The 20,875-nt window shown below is 39.8% G+C and overlaps 1 protein-coding gene across 1 annotated transcript in view; it reads right to left on the minus strand.

The window, feature by feature from the left end:
* Positions 1-6,013: 6,013 nt before the first annotated feature.
* The window catches only part of MCUB (mitochondrial calcium uniporter dominant negative subunit beta), a 35,230-nt gene continuing 20,368 nt past the window's right edge, over positions 6,014-20,875 (minus strand). The window contains exons 2-8 of the mRNA XM_053461509.1: positions 15,210-15,285; positions 14,304-14,474; positions 13,768-13,872; positions 9,964-10,124; positions 7,395-7,598; positions 6,532-6,648; positions 6,014-6,272 (exon numbers count right to left, since the gene is read on the minus strand). Coding sequence (XP_053317484.1) covers positions 6,195-6,272; positions 6,532-6,648; positions 7,395-7,598; positions 9,964-10,124; positions 13,768-13,872; positions 14,304-14,474; positions 15,210-15,285 — 912 coding nt within the window. The 3' untranslated portion in view covers positions 6,014-6,194. The remainder of the gene's footprint in view (positions 6,273-6,531; positions 6,649-7,394; positions 7,599-9,963; positions 10,125-13,767; positions 13,873-14,303; positions 14,475-15,209; positions 15,286-20,875) is intronic.

Raw genomic sequence — 20,875 nt, forward strand, 5'->3', positions numbered from 1 at the left:
GGTAATCAACTGTACAAATTAAACCTGCCCTTAAAAAACATTATGCCTACATTATCAGGTTGACAATAATCAAAACTGATTATTTTATTTTTTTTAAACAGAGCTGTCAAGGCACCAGCATCATTTGTCTCTAAAGGGGAACAAAATGAAGAATGGAGGAAGCATTATTTTTAATGCATAATGGAATCTATTTTCAATGAACTCACTGCTTTGACTGCAGACATTATTTAGTTATTGGATTGAGAAAATGAGACGTTTCTGCGTTCGGTTTGGGCGAATATTAGTGTACATTCTTCGTGTTCGTTTTTTTGTAGAAGGGGTTAACACAGGGTTAACGCGGTACTCACCAGCTTTGGCACCAGGATTTTAAATGTCCATACGAGCAACTCTATTGGTCGCCAGCAGGGGCCTCCTCTGCCATCAACCAATGAAGTGCACCTGTACTTTATCATTTGATGGCAGACGAGCCCCCTACTTGTGACTCTTGAAGTGGAGTCTCCCCAGGCCAAGTTGCGCTGTCAGGAGTTAAGGGCCGTGCGAGTGAGTCTATTGGTCCAATAGAGTCGCTTGCATGGCCCTTTAACTCCTGACAGGGAACTTGGCCTGTTTCCCCAAGGGTTAAAGGTCTTTAACTTAAAGGGCCATAAGAACGACTCTATTGGTCGCCGGCAGGTCCCCTGCAGATGACCAATAGAGTCGGTCGCATGGCCCTTTAACCATCGGTCTCCCCGCTTCAAGAGTTAAAGGTCTGTACGAGCGACTCTATTGGTCACCGGCAGGGAGCCATTGGTTAATGGCAGAGGAGCCCCCTGCCGGTGACCAATAGAGTCGCTCGTACAGACTTTTACAGACTTTTAAAATCCATGTCCATAAGAACGACTTTATTGGTTGCCGGCAGGGGTCTCCTCTAGCATCAACCAATTGAGGAGGATAATAAATATTATACATGTGTGTACACATACAGTGTATGTGTCAGGATTACACCCTGTCAGCCAGGACTCTGTATTTATTTTCTTAGTGTCATATCAGCAGCAGCCCGTAGAGCCAACAAGCTGCCTCTGCTTACCTGGGTTTAACCCTTATCACTCTGGAGCACCCAGCCCTAATTATTGCAACCAGCTGAGTCTTGTTTCCTGGACTGAGCCTGCCTATTTTATCCTGCTCTGCCCTCCAGTCAGGGCCTTAATATTGAAGTTATAGGACCGTTTTGCTCTGGCCCTGTATCTGATCCTGACTTGTACCTGATCCTGAATTGTTCCAGCCTTCAGCCCTTCCAAGTGGGCTTCCTACCTTGTGCCCTTTCAAGTGGGCTTCCTGCCTTGAGCCCTGCCAAGTGGGCTTCCTGCCTTCAGCCCTTCCAAGTGGGCTTCCTACCTTGTGCCCTGTCCAGTGGGCTTCCTGCCGCGCGCCCCTCCAGATGGCTTCCTGCCATACGTCCATTTTCCTACTAAGAGACTGTTTAACCTGTATCTGCTTGTCCTGCCGTAATATACAATACATAGCATTACCTGGAATTCTGCCTGCGGTGTATTCCTTTTTGCCTTCGATTACCATGCATTGCCATGTGCAGACAGAACCCCAGGTATCCCCTGCAATGAGGCTCCTACCCAACCTGATTACCCGGGCCCTGACAATATGCTATCCTTAAAATAGCATGTTATTACTGGAAAAGAAGATAGGGCCTTGTAGTTGGTTAAATGTCTCTCACTATGCACACTACTTGAGGTCAAACTGAGAACTGGCAGGATTACTGGAGCAGAAAATTATTTGAAACCGATTTGAAAGATGTTTTATGTACTGGAACGCACTGGTCCTCACACTTGCTTAATGAGTCGAAGGCTGTTTGCTAATTGTAAATCCCAGGTCATTGTCATTTTTATTTCCCTTTATTTGTCCAGTAAGTGAAATGGAGGTTTAGCAGCTCTAGTTTGCCAGATGGGGTCTAGTTATTTAAAGGAGCCCGACATCTCAATGCTCGTGTGACCACCTGTCCACTGTAGCCTCCAGTATGGGCAGTAACTGAATGGTGGCTATGTAGAAGGCACCTTGGTGACATTACATTTGTTCACATAACTCAAGTTTTACTTAGAGGTTTAAGTTAGACACATTTAGCTTCTTCTGGAAGGTAACCGCAGTAAGGGAACAGATTTGTCAGACATGAAGCTATCATGAATCTAAGACAAGACTAATGACTGATTAAGGTGTGATATACCAATGTAGAAATAGTAGAACAGCACTCCAATATTTCTGGTGCTCGAACTGGGTTCCACCGGCACCCCAAAATAGCACAAATAAAGTTGCTCAGCACTCCAGTAGTTAAGTGAGGTGTATTTAATTCAGCAACAAGGGCAACATTTCAACCATATGGTCTTTATCGAGACAAAAGTTCCATTATTTGTGATTAAGGTCTCATATCAGGAAAAATGGGCAAACTAGATGGGTCGAATGGTTCTTATCTGCCTTCAAATTATATGTTTCTATGTTTTCCAACATGCTGTATGATTTATTGTTGTATCAAATAAGGACTCCTCTACACAACTTCTAAATATGCTGTAGCTCTAATATTTATTATTTTTACAATACACATCAAGCATGTTGCCTGCTAAATACGGTTTAAGGTGCTTTATTACTTGGCCCCTTGGCTTGGCTTACCGTCTGGGTTCATTGTTGTCCATCCTCCCTTTAGATGACTTATTAAATTTTTCAAGTGTGTTTTGGGGCAACTGCTAAGATTTCAAGCGATTTCTACCAAAGGACAAGTTTGTAGAAGAGAATATAGTGCCATGTCTCCACCTGCTGGTCAATACATATAATAACACAAACATTGCACAAACAATTAGACACTTAAGCCGTCATATTCACTTAAATGCACATGAAAGCTGAAACTGAGAACCTGAAAGATCTATTTAAACTCACACGGTGTCCACTTTGGAAATGCATGGGGGAATCTAGGACATTGAGGGACTGTGAAGCTGCAGCTTCTATCTAAGGTAAGTCTATTTTTTGAACAAAGCATATGACAAAGTATTCTTATATGCATTGTTTGTACATTGTTTATGAGTAGCCAGAAATGTTTTTCCTCTTACTTTATAAAAACATGCGGCAGTCCGGAATTCACTCTCTACTTGAAGGGCAATTTTATTCTTAATGCTAAATGAATAAATTATTCAGTCGAAGCATCTTCTCTCTCAACAATATATCAAATATGACAGTGGTGCATTCAATATATCAAACATGACAATGATGTATTCTCAGCATAAAGTTGAAAATTCAAATGTATTATACCTTCTGGCAGGGACAATGATGGGTATCCAGATCTGGAAATTTAAAAATTAAAACTACATTTGCCGTGCTGTATTTATAGCGTAGGTGCTCTAAAATTCACTTTAGCTATAAGATGTCTCAGACTGGAAATGGACAAAATACTTTATCTTAAAGTTCCGAGAATTGGTGTAGGTCTAATCTTGCATGTCAGCATTGGCGTAGGGGAAAACGCTTTTCTGTATTGGCACAACATGCTCAACATTGCTTTTTTAGGGGTAATCATTTTATACATATGTTCTGAGGTTGTGACTGACAGTTTTTTATGCAATGAAACTCGGGCATCAGCTGATGGATGTCAGGGTAATTTGGTTAATCCTTTAGGATGCAAGGAGTCTGCACGGCCTAATGCTTCCCCGCCTGAAACAAATAGAAAACAATAGAGGAATCTGAGACCCGGGTAGGCAGGGTTTTACCCGGAGACTCCTGGTAAGACCCAGAGATTTCCCAGGTATGGTAATAATGTACTCCGTGGCTTCTTTAGAGGAACCATTGTATATGCCACTTATCTTAGAAAGTGCTATGTATATTTTTATACAGCACATACTTATATAGATGCAATTGGCCGATAAACGTGTATAAAAAGTTCATACATTATGTTTTGTGTACTACTGGCTTGCATTTATTTGGAAAGTAGATTGCATAAATGAGTATAGGAGAATATCTACTGAATTGGGCCAAGGGATTAGAATCATTTGTTCTGTCCAGCAAGTGTTGAGATTTTCCTTCTTGGCCAATGGCCAGAATATATTAGCATCGTGGTGCAAATTGCAAATAATTATTTTGTTGTAGCATTATAAATCTTTATTAAAAAATGTAATGTCTTATTTTGTGTATTTATGTAGCTACTTATAGTGGAATATGTTGGGTAGATATTGCCCTAGGCCTGGCGCGGGACAGCGCCCCAGCTGTCACATACTGCTAACCTCCACGACCATCTACTATGTTAATCGCCAGGATATGATGTCATACACAATCTCACTGCATATGAGACAAGGAGTAAGAGCTCTATGGAGGCTATGCAGGTTAGGACCATGGTTCCATAGTGTGTTTGGGTTGAGTACAGGGTGGATCTCTGATCTCCACAACCGACCAAGGTGAAGCGGTCCCTGAGATAACTGTCCATTAATGAACACATTTAAACTGTAATAACTTCAGAGAGAAATAACTACTGGTGTTTAATTTTGTCGTCTCTTGGTATTATGTATGCATTTATCAAAATCAAAACAGTTTAGAACATAAGAACTGTAAACTGCCAGGGCCTGATCAGGGTAGGGCTGGCAAGAGGGACACAAGGCTATTACAATCTGGGCTGCTCTCGTGTAAAGATTTTGGCCACAACCAGAAGACTTGCTGTTAACCCCAATGGTAGAGCCTTTAACCAAGTCAGCCAGCTCTATTCACTCTGACAATTTTGGAGACTAGACTATTATTTAATGCCTTTAACATAAAAAGTATTAATGTCATTCAAGGAAAGTCTAGTTTTCATTCATGTTGGAGTTCATTTGGATCAGAACTTGTCATATGGTACTGTGTATTGTGGCACATAAGTAGGCCAAGGACTCAAACTAAATAATCAAAATACAAGCACATCTAGTTTTATAAATAATTTACATTTACATAACAGAAAAAATGGACTTACAGCTTTATTAGTTTATCCAAAATTATAGCTCCCCATCTCAGCATTTGGGTCTTCCATAAACAGCACTCTTCCAATCTCTGTTACAGTGCCACAAAATGACTGAAATAGAGCCTTACTTACATCCTAGGTGCATATAATCAAAGCACCATTTGCACCATGCTATACCTTCCTCTATGGACGTGGGTCTTCAGAACATTTCAATCATTACTTACTTGCGTCAACTTACCCTGACAGAATGATGCTGAAAATGAGAGAACCTTAAAATCCCTATAGAACAAGAAGGTGAAAAAGTAATTGTACCTCTCGAAAATGTCCTGGTGGGTTTATATGTATTAATTATATATAAAAAAAGAAATACTTATGCTCATCTCTCTGGGTTATACAAATTTCCATGGTATGTTCCCCTACCTCTCCTGCGCCGGGCCTCAATAGTAGATACACACCAATAGGATACAAAAATTCATGCTATGATGTTTTTTTTAGCAATTTTATTGCTTCAGATTTTGATATTCACAGAACAGAATGCAGATGTGAATCCACAAAGTTTATTATTTGTAAGTTGGTATCTTTTCCCTATGGGGAACATTACATATGGACTACTAATCACTGCAGAATGAGCAATTACATTTTTACCATGATGGGTACAGAGGATCTAGTTAAAAACATGAACTAGAAATGTAAAAGGCCAGAAACTGTCTATTGTTTTTATATGGAACACACAGGTACTTTTTTGTTGTTTTGTGTATGTTATTTTGATATGGAATTCACAAAATGTGTGTGTGTGGGTTTTTTTTTGCTTACTGGAAATGCCACAGTGGAGCCTGGCCCTTGAAGACTTAGTTTTGGTGCCTTTTAGTCCCCCCACTCCACAGAGGTGGACTTAGCAGTTCCAGCCTTCCATTAGGTGGGGATATCCAGTCCTAGTAGAGGAAGACTGTGGATATTTTTCCAATGTGACTATACCAATGGGGCATGTTCACCGTCTTCACACAACTGGTAAGATGGAAACAATAAAAGACCAAAAAAGATTCAACAGGGAAAACCCTGGCATTTGTTTTCTAAACAAATTGTATTTTACACAGAAAACGTGAACATGATGTGAACAAAATTACAAATTCCTCTAGTCTTTTTGGGGTTTATTATAATCATTTACTGTAATGTTAAAAATCATCCCCTCCTCCCTCCCAATAATACCCCTTTCCCATAATCTATTTTACAAAAGACTTGTAGATTATTCCTTCTCACGTAGCTGCTCAATGGGGAGCTTCAGCTGCAGAGGATTTCGTAAACGTTTTAGGTGTTCTTCAGTCTACAATAAAAAATAAATCTTGCGTTAAATTGTAGAATACCTTAGGAGGCATCTGTCAGCTAATGTAATGGTGTGAGCCCTTTTAGCGCACAACACAATTCAACTATATCAGACTGTGACTGTCCCCATCAAATTTAGGCCTAACATGGGGAATGTAGGCCTTGGTTTTACTCAGATGACAAGCAGTGCTCAGGAATCGTGAACAGGTCTCATCTTTACGTGGCTACTTTTCAAAGGCCCCTTTACTAAAAGTTGATACCTCTGCAAACTCGTCCCTCAGCTTATTGTACTTCTCCACATCAAAACGCTGGCTTTTTGCTCTCCTGTAGAAGTAGTGTAGGAACTGTCGGTCTCGAATAACTGGGTAAACGTAATCCTACAGAACGACAAAGGGTACAGATTTCAACTTTGTTTTTCAGACCTGTGAGAAATTAATAAGCAATATAATGTATTCACTTTACTACCTCCCAACCAGTATGAGAGAGAATAGGTAGAAGAACTCTGATAAAAGTCCAGGTTGTACTGGGGATTCTGGGGATAATTCTAAAATTAGCAATTGAGACAATTTTTATAGAATGCTGAAAGATTACACAATGCACATCAAAACTTGCAAAAAAAGAAAAAATATGTTCCTCATACACAATATTAATTATTGCATCCAAAAAGGTAGAAGGAACAATGTACATTAAGTACTGAGGTGCATCAATTAAATAGAAGGCCTTAGCACTGGTCACATGGGTACTCACCAATAATAGATACAGGAACGTGTAGGATCCAACATCCAATTTATTCACAATGGAAATTGACCCCTTAAAGACAATGGGCGGTCCCTAAACCCATTGAAAACAATGCATTTTGAGCCCGCACATGTACGGGCTTTGTCATTAAGGGGTTAAGACACAAAATCTTTTTTTTTTGCTCATTGTGCAATGTGAACACAAAATGGGCTATTCATTGGCATTGGCCAAAAAGATCATCTGGTTGGTTAAAGGAAAGATTATGTGAACAGACTGAAAAGATATACTATATCCTGCCTAAAGTAAATAAGGCAATTCCGGTGATTTAACACAATAGCTTTGATAACATGGAAGTTCTCAAAAACGAACTGAAAACATCACTTACTTCTTTGGTTAGAGCGAAGTATGCGTAAAAGGCTATGGCACTTCCATACGTAATGAAGTACGTGACTGGCTCCATGATATCCCAGGAATAGACCCACCATGTGAGCCAGGCTAGTGCCCCACCCTGCGTAGACAGGAGCGCTAGCCCAATCCACATGAGTCTTGTGGTCTTGGCATCCGATTTAGCCATTATATTGGCTTTCATCTAAAAGAAAGTAAAAAAAAAAATACAGCAATCAATTTTTTTATTTTGTGTTCACATAAAACTTATGTTGTGCAAATGTTTTTCCTTTTATAAAAGTATGTCCTTAGGCAAAAGATAATTTTGGCACAGCCTTTCTCTCATGGCTAATAAAACTGTATTGCCATCACACAGAGCCTGTGATAATTTCTTTGGCAGCCACATACTGTAGAACACAAAATATTGCAGTTCAATATTTAATATAGCGGACCCGTAGTAGGTATGTAACAAGGCATGTGATTGCGTGCCAGGTCCCTGCTGAGCATAAATTAATTTGTCTTATAAATGAACAAAATTTAAGCAGAGCTACTTAAAAGGTAACTCACTAATGACACTCCCCAGTATGTTGAGCAAACAAACCATAGCAGGTCATTTTTTCTTTTCCCTGAAGGTTTCACCACACAGGAACGTTTAAGAAGCTTCACAACAATCATAAAAACTCTGCTTTTGTGTCACATAACAATTAAATGTTCCCCGCAAAAAGTCAGAATAAGACAGCATTTTACATGAATAATTATTTCTAGGAATGTTTGGAGAATTCAACTGCACTAGGAATTGTAAATTTTGTACTGAACAAAAGTATAAAATTGGGAAGAGTAGGAGGAACAGCAACCTTTAAGTATGCAAAACATTTTATGTCCAAGGTTTATGTGGGGTTCCTGACAGAGCGTTTACTTTTGCAGTATCTTTGAAATAAAGTTGTGTCAAATATTATTGACAATTGTCATTTAATTTTCAAGGATACATTTGGATGATTAATCTGTAAACCTGCTTAGTCACCATACTTTTATCTCCTTCAGCATTTTTCCAGCACAAGTAAACGCGTGAAAAAGGTGAAGAGCACATGATTACGCCAAATATTAACACAGATGCACTCATGCCAACACCATACACTGACACACACTTACACCCTCTAACACCATACTGTAACAGACATATGCTCACAAACATTAATACCTTACAGAAACTGCATTTACAAACATTTTTGAAACAAGGGTCATTCTGAAGTGCTAAGTGAATTCAAGCGTGGTACCGTGATAGGATGCAACCTTTGCAATAAGTCAGTGTAAGTGGTATTATTGGAAAGTGGAGGCGTTTAGGAACTGCAGCAATGTAGCCATGAAGCGGAAGACCATGTAAGATCACAGTGCAGGTCACTGAGCGCTGAAGCTCATGGTGCGAACACCGCTCTCCTAATTCCATATCTGAAGAGTTCCGAAGCCCCACTGGCATTAATATGAGCACAAAAACTGTGCGGCGGGAGCTTCATGGAATGGGTTTCCATGGTCGAACAGCTGTGTGCAAGCCTCACATCAAGTACAATGCCAAACATCAGATTGAGCCACTAGGCTCTGGAGCAGTGGAAAGGTGTTTCATGGGGTGTCAAATCACGCTTCTCATTTGGTAGTCATATGAAGGGGTCTGGCAAAATCCAGTACAACGTTGCCTGCCTGACTACATTGCCAAGTGTACAGTATGGTGGAGGAACGATAGTGTTATGGGACGCTCTGTGCAGGCTGCTGCCTCTCTACTTAGTGCTGTAACAAAAAATGCTAGAGCCCCCTTGCGACCCCAAGCTCCTCCTACACACACACAAACGGAAACGTACATACACACACACAAACATACTTACACGCACAGTAAAATACCTATGCACACTAACATACTTACACACACAAAATAACGTATTTACACACATATACAATACCATACCTACACATAGTATCATACTGACACACCTGCAGTAACATGTCAACATACGTACACATACAAAACACTAACATACTTACACTGACATATAGCAACATACCTACACACACACAGTAACATACTAACACAGGTATACCGTGACACATATACACCGAAATACTTACACACAATCACATACTTACTTACACTTACACACAACCTACCTAGCGTAGGCTCAGAAGAGGGTGGGCCGGTGCCAGCTCTTCTGCATGAGCACCAGGACATGAATTTAGATTCAGTGTGTTGTGCCTGAGGAAAGCACGGCCGCAGCGCCAGCCTATTGGTATGTCCAAAGGGAGGGGTGGGTTGTTGTAGCTAGTGTTAGGGGGCACAGGGTCCTCCTTTACACCAGTGTCTCTACTACTACTACTACAGGGTCACGTTACACACATTACGTGAACCAGCTAGGCACAGCACCGGGTGTACCCCCTGATGGCAGCATTGCATGTCTTCCAGGATGAATAACCACAGCCTGCTACATGTTTGAATGCTGCGGATCATACAAGTAAAGAGCAGTTCAGGTTGAAAGTTCTAAATGTGGTTGGCATTTAGAATGTGTCTTTGTGGCACAGTCACTAACCTCCTCCAGAGGCTGCAGCTCTTCCTTTAGGTCATCAAGCTTCTGCAGGAGTTCCTGCTCTTTTTTGAGGCAATGTTCTTCTGAGTGCAGGGTCGCATAGAGACTGTGGACTAGGGACTTAATGGAGTTCATCTCATTAGAGTTCTCAACAAGCGGAGTTTCTGGAATAAAAGCACAAAACTGTAGAAAGACTTAATACATGAAGCATCCCTAACTTCAAGAACTTTTGCAGGTACGAACGGCAGAGACACTGGTCATCATGCTTAGGGTGATGTTGCACTTGGCTAAAGAGCAAATAAAAATTGCATTATTCAGGGTCTTTCTTGGTAAAGTGAATGGTTAGTTGTGAGTGTGCCCAAGGGATAAATATAGTATAACAAAACAAGCAGAAATAATAGAAATCAGACAATGCAGAGCTGTAAGCTCAAATGACATGTGTCAGAAAACCAGCACGGAGATGAAACATTTGCATATAACCACAGCCAAGTGTTGTGGAGAACAAAGCACGGAGCCCTTCTAGATCTGCCAAGATCAGTGTGAATTCTAAGTGCTAACAGAAACGTGAAGAACAGCAACTCATTGTTTACCGGTTCAGAGAAGGCGCTGTAAGACTTCAGAAGCTGCTGAAATAGTAGACTAGGATTCTGTAAACTTCTATTCAAATTAGCTGTGGCTCATGTACAGTAAGTCGTAGGATCAACTGCAAATCTATAGAATTTCAGAATTTGCCAGTTTTTTGAAGGAAACATATTATAAGTTGAACTTATTTAAGAAAGCTGATGTTGAGGTGTACTGGACTGAGAGAATCTCTTACTAAAGGCATTAAAAATACCAATAACAAAAGTTATGGAGGGTAAAGGTGATGGAACACCCTTCCACTTAAAATTAAGGGGGTAGTAGAAGCATTATTAAACACTCATCTACAGACACCAGACAAGCCAGAAGGCTTGTTTTTTTCCTCAGAAATCTCATGGTGCTGCCACAACCACAAGGGATTCTGGGTAGGCACATGCAAATAAGGTAAACAATGATCACCTTTTGCCTCTATATCCACTTTATACATGGATCCCTTGAAAGTAATTGCACGCTGTACAGGACAGCCTTTAGACAAAACTTCGCTAGCCAGATCACCACTCATGGACAGCTGTTTCGTCCTTAATGGGACTCGTCAGCATGAGGTTGTGATATTGGCTTAATACCGTATTTGCTCGATTAAAAGACGATCCCCCAAAATCTGAATATTAATTTAGGAAAAAGAGAAAAAGCCTGAATATAAGACAACCATATAGTAAAAAGTTTTACCAGTAAATGTTAATTCATGTAAACTATTTTTTTAAAATAAAAGCTATGGTTGAGAAAAATATTTTGTTTTTATTTCCTTTTATTTTCCAACCTGCCCCCCCCCAGTTATGCACATCTTCTCCCAGGCTTGCCACTCTGCCCCAGAAATGCCTTATACCCCCTATATGCCACTGTGCCCCATGATATGCCTTTTAACCCTCTAAATGCCAGTGTGCCCCATGATATGCCTTTTGACCCCCTATGTGCCACTCTGCCTCCAGAAAGGCCTTATGCCTCTATATGCCTATAGGCATTTTGGGGGTTAAAATGCATATTATGGGGCTAAGTGGCATATAGGGAGGTATAAGGCATTTCAGGAGGAGCACAGGAAATACCAATAACAAAAGTTATGGTGGCAAAAGGTGATCACTGTTGACCTTAAAGGCATTAAGAAATGATCGAGGAAAACAACAACATGCACCATCTAATACATATAAAAAAAAACACAGAAGCAAGGTTTCCTAGGAGGTATTGTCCGGCTGTTGATGAACTACAATATCCATGATTCCTGGCTATTTCATCAGCTAAGTCTTACGTGAGGATCATAGGATATATAGTTCAGAAATGCCTAGTTAGTTACCTGTTGGCTTACCCACTAATTCCACAGTTCAAATTGCAAAATGTTATTGCTATAATTGGAAGAAACGCATGCTTACTAAAACAACAAATGAGTTCAAACAAATGCAGATACCATCCATTCTCATACTGTTCAGAAACATTAGCATGTGTATTTGTGTGTGTGTGGGGGGGTTGTATTTCATGAATCTATTTCCAGCTTGGTCTCTGGCAGCTGCAACATAAATACACAATTGCAGTTGATTTATAAATGTAATAACAGCAGTGTAAGACTAACCAGTGAAACAATTGAACTAAATAAAGCAAAAAGCATAAAGCTCTTACACAAGAATATGTTCTTAAATAAATAGAGAATCCTGCAGAGCAGGACAAAGAACACCAAGCCATAGGCCCTTGGCTCTCAAACTATTGGAAAACAGCTAGCAACGGGCTCTCTTAGTAGACTTACCAAAAGGTATTGCTTTGAATCAGATGTAATATCTATAGTTAGTAGCATGCAGAACAAGATCAGTCGGAGTTTTCCAACTATAATACAACAATTTTCTCCATATGTTTGAGTTCAATACCATTGAGTGGGGGTCTGCCATGTATACAACCCTAGATACCCTAAGCACAAAGTTTAACCTTGTTAGGACTGGGTGTTTAGCTGCAATTTTCTTCGTTCATTTTCATCTAGTGTACCGACACAAATTACATTGGTTTTTTTTCAGTACAAGAAGGGCCTTCTTTAAACACTATTATTTTGATAATATCATTTAATGTACTATAAAAACAAATATGGTGAAAACGAAAAACAAACCCGCATTTTCCGACTTTTATTTGAAAAATAATTTAATCATCTACAACAGCTAATGAAAAAAGCTAGCTAAATAGATTTTAATATTTGTCCCGGGTTTAGAAACTCTCCTTTTTTTCAGATTATAGGGCAATGAGTACAAGAATTCCTATTTTATTATTTTATTATTTGATAAGGCACATTGTCCCACAGTGATCAATCTGTAAAGGGAGCTCAGGGGTCTTTTCACTTTGTTTCTAGTGTCACCACCTTGTGAGAGGCATTCTATGTCTCACTTTGGTGCTTGTAATCGTTCAGGGCGCTGCCATTTTCACTACGGTGCATATTGTTTTGGTGTTGCTGAATGCCTCGATTTCGAGGAGTTGCGGTAACACAGGCTAAGCAAAGAAAGCTATCTTTGTCAGTCCTCAACTGTACGTTTTGTGTGACCAGCTCAGCATGCCATCGGTGGCTTAGGGGTTTCCTATAATTAATTAAAAATATTCAATTAAATGTTATTTTCTTCTCAAGCTCGGAGACTACCACTACCTCATTTTTTTGTATGAATGTTTATTTCCTCCCCCTCCCCATTTCCTTACTTCCTTTGTGCGTGCTGAATCTTGAAGAAAAAACAGGTTGTTTTTCATTTCATAAACTTTTGAAAAAGAAACATTAAGTTACAGTAAAAAAAAAACCCAGGAGTTCAACAGTTTAACATTTTAGTTCCTTGTTATCACTAGGCATTATGAAGGCCAATCTCAGCTGAGCTGGGCCTGTATATTATATAGTCAAATGAGAGAGATGACTTGCAAGATATCTCCCTAGATTAGCTATGCATTATGTAGTCCCAAATAAGATCTTCTCGCAGAACGTTCAGAATACAGAAATTAATGATCCTCAAATGTTAACATCCAGAATCCTGGTTTATTGAATAAAGAAATTAAAAATTCACAAGGATTTACTTTTTAATCCTATTATTCTTATATCAGCACAACAATAATACTTGGACACATGTATGTCTGATAAATGTATGAATGACCAATAACAGCCACTTCAAGTGGTTGAGGTGAAGTATTTTAAAATCTCTACCACAGATGTACACTTTTTCTTACCTCTGGGTGGTGGCTGGACATGATATGTTGAGTTGTTAATGACCAGTTGGAACTCATTTCTTAGTAAGACGTCCATTAATGTTGAGCTGGAGAACTTGGTTCCATCTGTAGGTGGAAAAAAAAATGTGGACCTCAGAATATAACAATGAAAATATAAAATTCCCTTGTGTCAGCTCCAATGCCGCACCAGTGAACGTTGTAGGCGGGGGTTTGACAAGACCTTTGTATGCATGCGTGGAAGATTTTCCCAATAATTTCAACCAGAGCACTTTTCTGCCACTGATTGGCTGCTTGAGGCAGCGTTAGTAAGTACTTTATTATGCATTCATTGTTCAGGGGCTGCCTGGGACTCTGGAATGTCCCTTTAAATAGCAGCACATGCAGGTTCAGTAGACACTTATCAAAATAAAAAAATAAAATAAAAAATAACAAGGAAAACAAAATTTACTAACAAAAACCCCCCAAAAGGTTTTTACAAGAAACTATTTCCCTAAAACGTAAAGCTGGAGCTCCTAAATGTACATAGCAACAAATACCTGCTGAAACGGCAGAAACAATGTCGATGCCTCTGTCTTCATTCTGGATATCTTTCAAGAATTTTCCCACAGAGGTTGTCAGTGGTTTTACGGTAAACTGGCAGCGTTCCTTACGAGAGGGGAGTGGAAGGGTAATCACTGGTAGTCCGTGATTGTAATGGACAGAGACATCTATACAACAAGATGTTGGAATGAGTTATTCTGTTTCATCAAGACCAATACAACATTTCAACAAGTAAAATTTATCGATATTGAGTGAGCATTTGCACAACAACGGGTTGCCACTGTTTCCAAATCCCACAGAACCCGTTAGAGACATGGTGCTAGTTTACATTTTGAGAGAAACAGTACATCTTTAAGTGAATTTTTAATTTATGTAACAATTGAAACAGACCAATACATCAGCACTGTAAGATCAAAACATAAAACACATAAATCATTGTATTATTTAATTATCTATACAAATGTGTTCCAAAAGCTGGATTTCTCAAAATAAAAAAAGAAGCGATCGGCCCTTATAAAGCTGCATAATCTTCGAGAGTCAGACCTAGGACAGCTTCCGAGGAAAATACGTCACTACATATACTGATGACATTTTCCCCTTGCAGTGATGCAGGCACTCAGACTTGCTACTACAGTGTTTCCTATAGCTTTTATAAACAGTATTACATACTGTATTATGTATTGAAAATATTTAGAACACCTTCATGGCTTGGATTATCAGGGTTATTGGGCATTAATAATATGCAGTTATAGGAGACAAAACGAAGAGATTTGGGAGACAGTACTGCAGTTGAATTTTGCTCAATGACAATTACCACATTAAGAAAAAGCTAAAACCAGCGATACATATAGAACATAACACTTTATTCATTTTCACATTCATGCTTTTCATGTTATACTTACCACTAGAGGGTACCTGTGTGCTGTATAAGAACACGGTGCTGAGCCTTAGTCCCCGAGTGTGTCTTATGCCTTTGATCTGTGAAAGAGACAAGCAGAGGGTAATAAAAATTCAGTTTGCCTGGAGGAAGCCATCATTTTTATTGACAAATTAAGCAAGTCAAGGCTAAATCTTCAAGTGAATGCTAGCAGTTGTTGATAGTTATAGGTTCCCTCTTCACTCTTTTAATGCTGGTGGTGTAACAGATATCCTAATTCATGCTTTATAGTCATCCGACATGATGGACAGTATCATCATACTACAGTAATTGTTCAACCATTACCTTTAGCATGCTATACAACTGAGCTGAGCCTTTGGCAAATGTTTGAGTTTTGACGTGTATCTTTAGACTATGCACACTGGGTATTTCAAAGTTGACAAAGTTGTCTGTCTTACACTGCTATTCTCCGGAATGCCCATTTCAGCAACAACCAGAAAGTAAAGAACATTCGTGGGGGAACCAGAATGCGATCACAACAGGTTGAGGGCACTACTCAAGAGTCTACATCTAATCAACTCATTATTCAGTCTAGTAATATGGCCAGGAGCCCCAAATCCCTGTGAACAGGGCCTCAACTTCCATGGGGCAAAGGGTGTAGCTTGCCCACGAGCCAAAAGATGAGAAGCGCTTGAACCACTTTGTGGCAATGGCTCTCTGTTCCAGAAGTGGATGTGATGTCAAGGTGGGTACTGGACCTCCAAACCACCAACCCACTTTGTACATCGATTCATCCATACAGACAAATGACCCAGGCGTTGTGGGTGAACAAGCCATAATCACAAGCCTTCAAGTGATATTTTTTCCATATTTAGAAAAGGAAAAGAAAAAAAATACTTGGGTAGCATGCCAAACAAGAAGCAAATGTCACTGGAACTAATGGAATAGCCCCTGCTGATTTAACGCCTTGTTTAAGTATCCAACTCAATAGTTATTCTTACATACAGAGTCAGCTGCAATGTTTCATACACCTGCAAATTCTCAAGCTCATTATTCTTTAGGAAAAGTATGTGTATTAATTTGCTTATTTTACTTAAACTGACTCACTATCCATATAATTTGTGTGCGTATTCCATAGTGGAGTAGAGAAGAAAAAAAACCAAAAAAACGAAGTAGAACCAATGAGAAATGGTTGACCTTAAACATTGTAGTTGAAAAAAAGTAATAATATTAATTTATTTAACAGAAGTTAAGATGCTTAATTTTTACAAATGCCTTATGTCTCTGATAAACAAGACATTTTTTATTACAAATGAGATACTGGAATTGGGGGGGTAAAGGAGCCAGTGTTTTTTTCTTACATCAAAATTCAAGCACGTAACAGTTTCTGAAATCTGTTAAATGCCATTTTTTAAATCTATAACCAGAACATCAAGACAGAAAACATCCATCTGTGGAGATCGTATGGAGAACTCAGGAACATTGCACGAAATTGAAATGTCACCATACACTGGAACATTTGATTCTACAATAAAGTTATATTGATGCTACAGGCTTGCAAGCGAAAACAAAAAAAGAGCTTCCAGCAAATAATTCATGAACAAATGTAAGCTACATTTTCCTCTGTGTTATAAGCTTTGAGATCAGGTTTAAAGTCACGATGGGTATATTCAAAACAAGAAAGGTCTCACCTCAATCCAAAACACACATAATTTGATGCTTCCACGTTGTGCGACCACTCAGCTCTTCCAACGTCATCCTTACTTATATAGATCAAACAGGATTTAGGTCCGCAACGTCCGGAAGAAATAACTTTCAAACAAGGTAATGCATTTCAATTCATTACCTCATTTGGCCAACCTCAGTGAGGAACCAACACATAGTAGGCGAATGCCTTACATGTTTCGCGCCCAACAACGGTGCTTGGTCTAATAGTCGCGGACCCAAATTCTGGTGTTTGATTTCTATGTATGATGGGTATATTGCTGGACGCCAGTAGTATCCTATACCGAAAATGTAGTAAAGGCTCAGAACAGCTTCCCAGTGGGCGTTTGCAAAGGTGAACACGATAAAAACACAGTTAAGACGTACATAAAGATACCCTGAAGAATGAACAAGAAAAATATACATGAACTAGACATGGGCAGCCTAGTTGGGTTATTTTTTCTTGCCTTCTACATGTACTATTATGTATAAGTTTACTTCCCTTGTAAGATTTTTCATCTAGCTTGTATCTTGAATATAGCAATGCAATCTCACATGTACTCTTGCTTGAGTTCCTGAGCTGGCTACTCGATTGACTGTATTACCACGGCTCAGCAGAATCTCTTTGTGCTGAGACTGCGACTGCATTCTAAACACAAGCTTTGCATTAGTCTTGCATAAACGTCACTGCTATACATATGGGTTATTAAAAATGAGCACATTGCATTCTTAAACTATAGTTCTTAACATGTATTATGGAAGCCCAAAGCGTTGGCTGTTAAAGGATGCCGGTTAAAATCCAAATAAAAGACGTAATCCTTCCTATTCTGTACAAAAAAATAGAAATGTTTAGTGTGCCATAGAAACACAGAATTCGATGGCGTATAAGAAGAAAAAAACATTTGGCCTATATAGTCTGCCCATTATTTCTGCTGTAAAGACTCACCTGTTATCTTAGATGCAGTATAGCCATATGAACACCCCATGCATGTTAAAATTCCCTCACTGTATGAACACACAACACTTCTGCTGGGAGGCTGTTCCATTAATCCACCACCTTCTCACTGATCCTCAATCACAACCTCTAGCCTCTGCCAATAAGACCACAACATAACCACATGTTCTATGAGGTTACCAAAACCACAACATATTTAAATACCCACTCGTTTTAAAACACAGCATAATTGTATTCACTTAAAGCAGCATTGACTGCTTTAACACATAAGGGGCACAGTAAGACATCAACTACCTCTAGGTGAGCACTAGAATTGTGGCTTAGATGTTTGATGGACTTGTTCTAGTAGGAGATCTGAGATCAATCTAACCAGCCTTGTAAAATGTCTTAATACCCTGCATAGTCTAGCGGTTTACCAGTTCACCTTGCCCATGGCGAGAAATCGAGTTACGGAGACCAATCTCCAAGTTTAACTGTGGATATAAACTGCGGTATCCAAGCGTTCCAGCTGTTTGTATAAACAGTCAGTATAGTTCCATTATTATTGCTGCATGCCTCACACTGATTTCATGCCTCCCCTACTGAGTGCGCTGATAAAACACTAACGGATAGTGAAGGGCAAAAAATATCTGCTCGATATATATGGGGATATGGGTCCTGAATGATATAATACCTTCTGGACATATAAAATAAAACATTAAGGACTGTTAATTAACCCCGATTCATTATACTCTTCAGATACTGGACGGACGAGATTTAACCTCATGTTCGAAACAGAAATGAAAAGTTAAGAGCCACTAGTAACAAATAACACACACCTGGCAACTTTCTGGCTCTGGCTACCTGAAGCCCCCCTTGCGGGATGCCAGCGTCGGTCAGACCCATGATGTTGCGGGCAGTCTTGCCAATGTCGCGAGGCATACATTATTTTACTGGGGTAGTGGGTGGGGAGTGAGACATTCCACAACGCCAGTCCCGCAACCCAGAGTTTCTCCCTTAGTGACCCAGAGAAGCGTTGATTCACCCGGAGTGTCCAGGAGAAACTCTGGGTGCCCATGCATGTTAAGATTCCCTCACTGTATTAGCCTCTACCTCTTCTGAAGGAAAGCTGTTCGATTTATCTACCATGATAATATCATGAATTGGCAGTAGGTCCACTACATCTTTGGGGCAATAATAGTCTTGTTTTATCCCTTCTAGAAATCTGGAGCAAGCACCCATTAGCTGGATAAGGACAGGGCCGGCCCGAAAATGGAGCCGATTGGGGCAACCGCTCCAGGTAAAAACCTGCTAAAAGGTAAGTACGGGGGGGGGCTTCAGGGAGTGGAAGGGTAGATAATGGGGGGGGCGGCAGGGAGAGGAAGGGTAGATAATGGGGGGGGCAGCATTTTAAACTTCGCCCCAGGTGGCATTTTGTCTTGGGCCGGCCCTGGATAAGGAGGCGAGTACCTGAGGTGTACGCGGTTCTAAGCAGGAGAAGTGTTTGGCTGGACATTTCTTCTTCAAGAGACTCAATGGTTATATGTCATGTCTCCGAAGGAATTTAATTAGTAGACTGAAACATAAAACCGACACACTATTCTTTAATTTGCACTGTAATGAAAACAATGGCACACAACCATCTGTGATTTAAAAACAGACAGAACTCTGTCTGAATGCTACATTTTCTGTTAACCATAATTATATTTAAATAATTAGATATTGGAAATAATTATGCCCCAGAGAAATACACGTCCATGCAAGAAGTGCTTTATCTTGGTTTATTGTTTAATGGCATAAAACAATTATCCCGTTCTGTAATCCATCTTTAGGAATTTATACTTAAAGGAACCTGAAGCCATTAGCGCGTAGCTTTTTGGACGCCGAATGTGGTAGAATTGTAGCATGCAATCGTATGTATCCAGCAGGGAGCCACATGGCTGTGATTTATCAACCACTGGCCTCAAAGTGCCAGACATGATTTACAACTCCAAGTTGGCCGTCGACAACACACTGACCATTTTCCTGTATTTCCTAGTTATTTAATACTTTACAAAGAGGCAGCCCAAATGCTAATCTAAAAGCAAGGGGCCATATCCATGGGATGCACTTATGGTCAGTTTTTCTTTAGGATGTGTTGTCTTCTTGCAGAAAGAAATCCCCCTGCTTGGACAAGTGGCCACTCACACAGTCACACCTGCCCTGATAATGGTCATTGCATACTTAGATAAGTGAATGGCAGATATCTGGCACACAAGGGCTCATCAGCTAGTGTGAGTTAATCCCCACAAACTAACCCTTCCTGCGGGGTTAAGCAGCACGGCAATGCTGAGGTCTTGTATACCGAACTTTTAAAATAGCACTGGACAGGGTTACTGACTAGGAGAATCTGTGAATATCTTCTTCTGATGAGTTCTACATCTTATTCTATTATATGAACTGGAGGAGAGGCATATAACCTAATATTGGTAAACATTGGCTATTATGCTCAGACAAACCTAGTTCTAATGCCAGTTCTGTGTTAACATGCTTGTATGTAGGGTTTGAGAAGTGTGTATTTAAAATGTATTAAACATACACTACAAGTACAAAAATGTTTGCATGTTTTTTGAAAGCTTCATTTAAAATGCTTATGTGGAAATAATAAGTATTACTGATACTTATTCTTTCCACACAAAAAAGCCAGAAAAGCAAACCTTTGCAACAGGTAAAAAGCACTGCAACTTTGATCTAAAGTTCAATTAGGTCCTAGAGCGGCATGAAGAACATCTGCTCGGTCCTTACACATAACATATACCAAATGGTGTGTGTTAGTGGAGCGCTGTGACAGCTGGCACAGACATAAGTACTTGGGCAATTTCACAGGCATCTACTGGAAGCAACCTTCTTATGAACTCATTAGAAGCTATTTATCAAGTTCACAACTCACTTGGCTAAAAAAAGATATTCTTTTAGCTCCATGACTGGTTGGACATACTGTGGAAAAATCAACAGCAACATGTTAAACAGTAACAGATAGCTCCTTTTCCCACCCACTCCCAAATAGCGAACAG

This window comes from Spea bombifrons, chromosome 1 (assembly GCF_027358695.1).
Source record: "Spea bombifrons isolate aSpeBom1 chromosome 1, aSpeBom1.2.pri, whole genome shotgun sequence".
NCBI classification, from domain to species: domain Eukaryota; kingdom Metazoa; phylum Chordata; class Amphibia; order Anura; family Pelobatidae; genus Spea; species Spea bombifrons.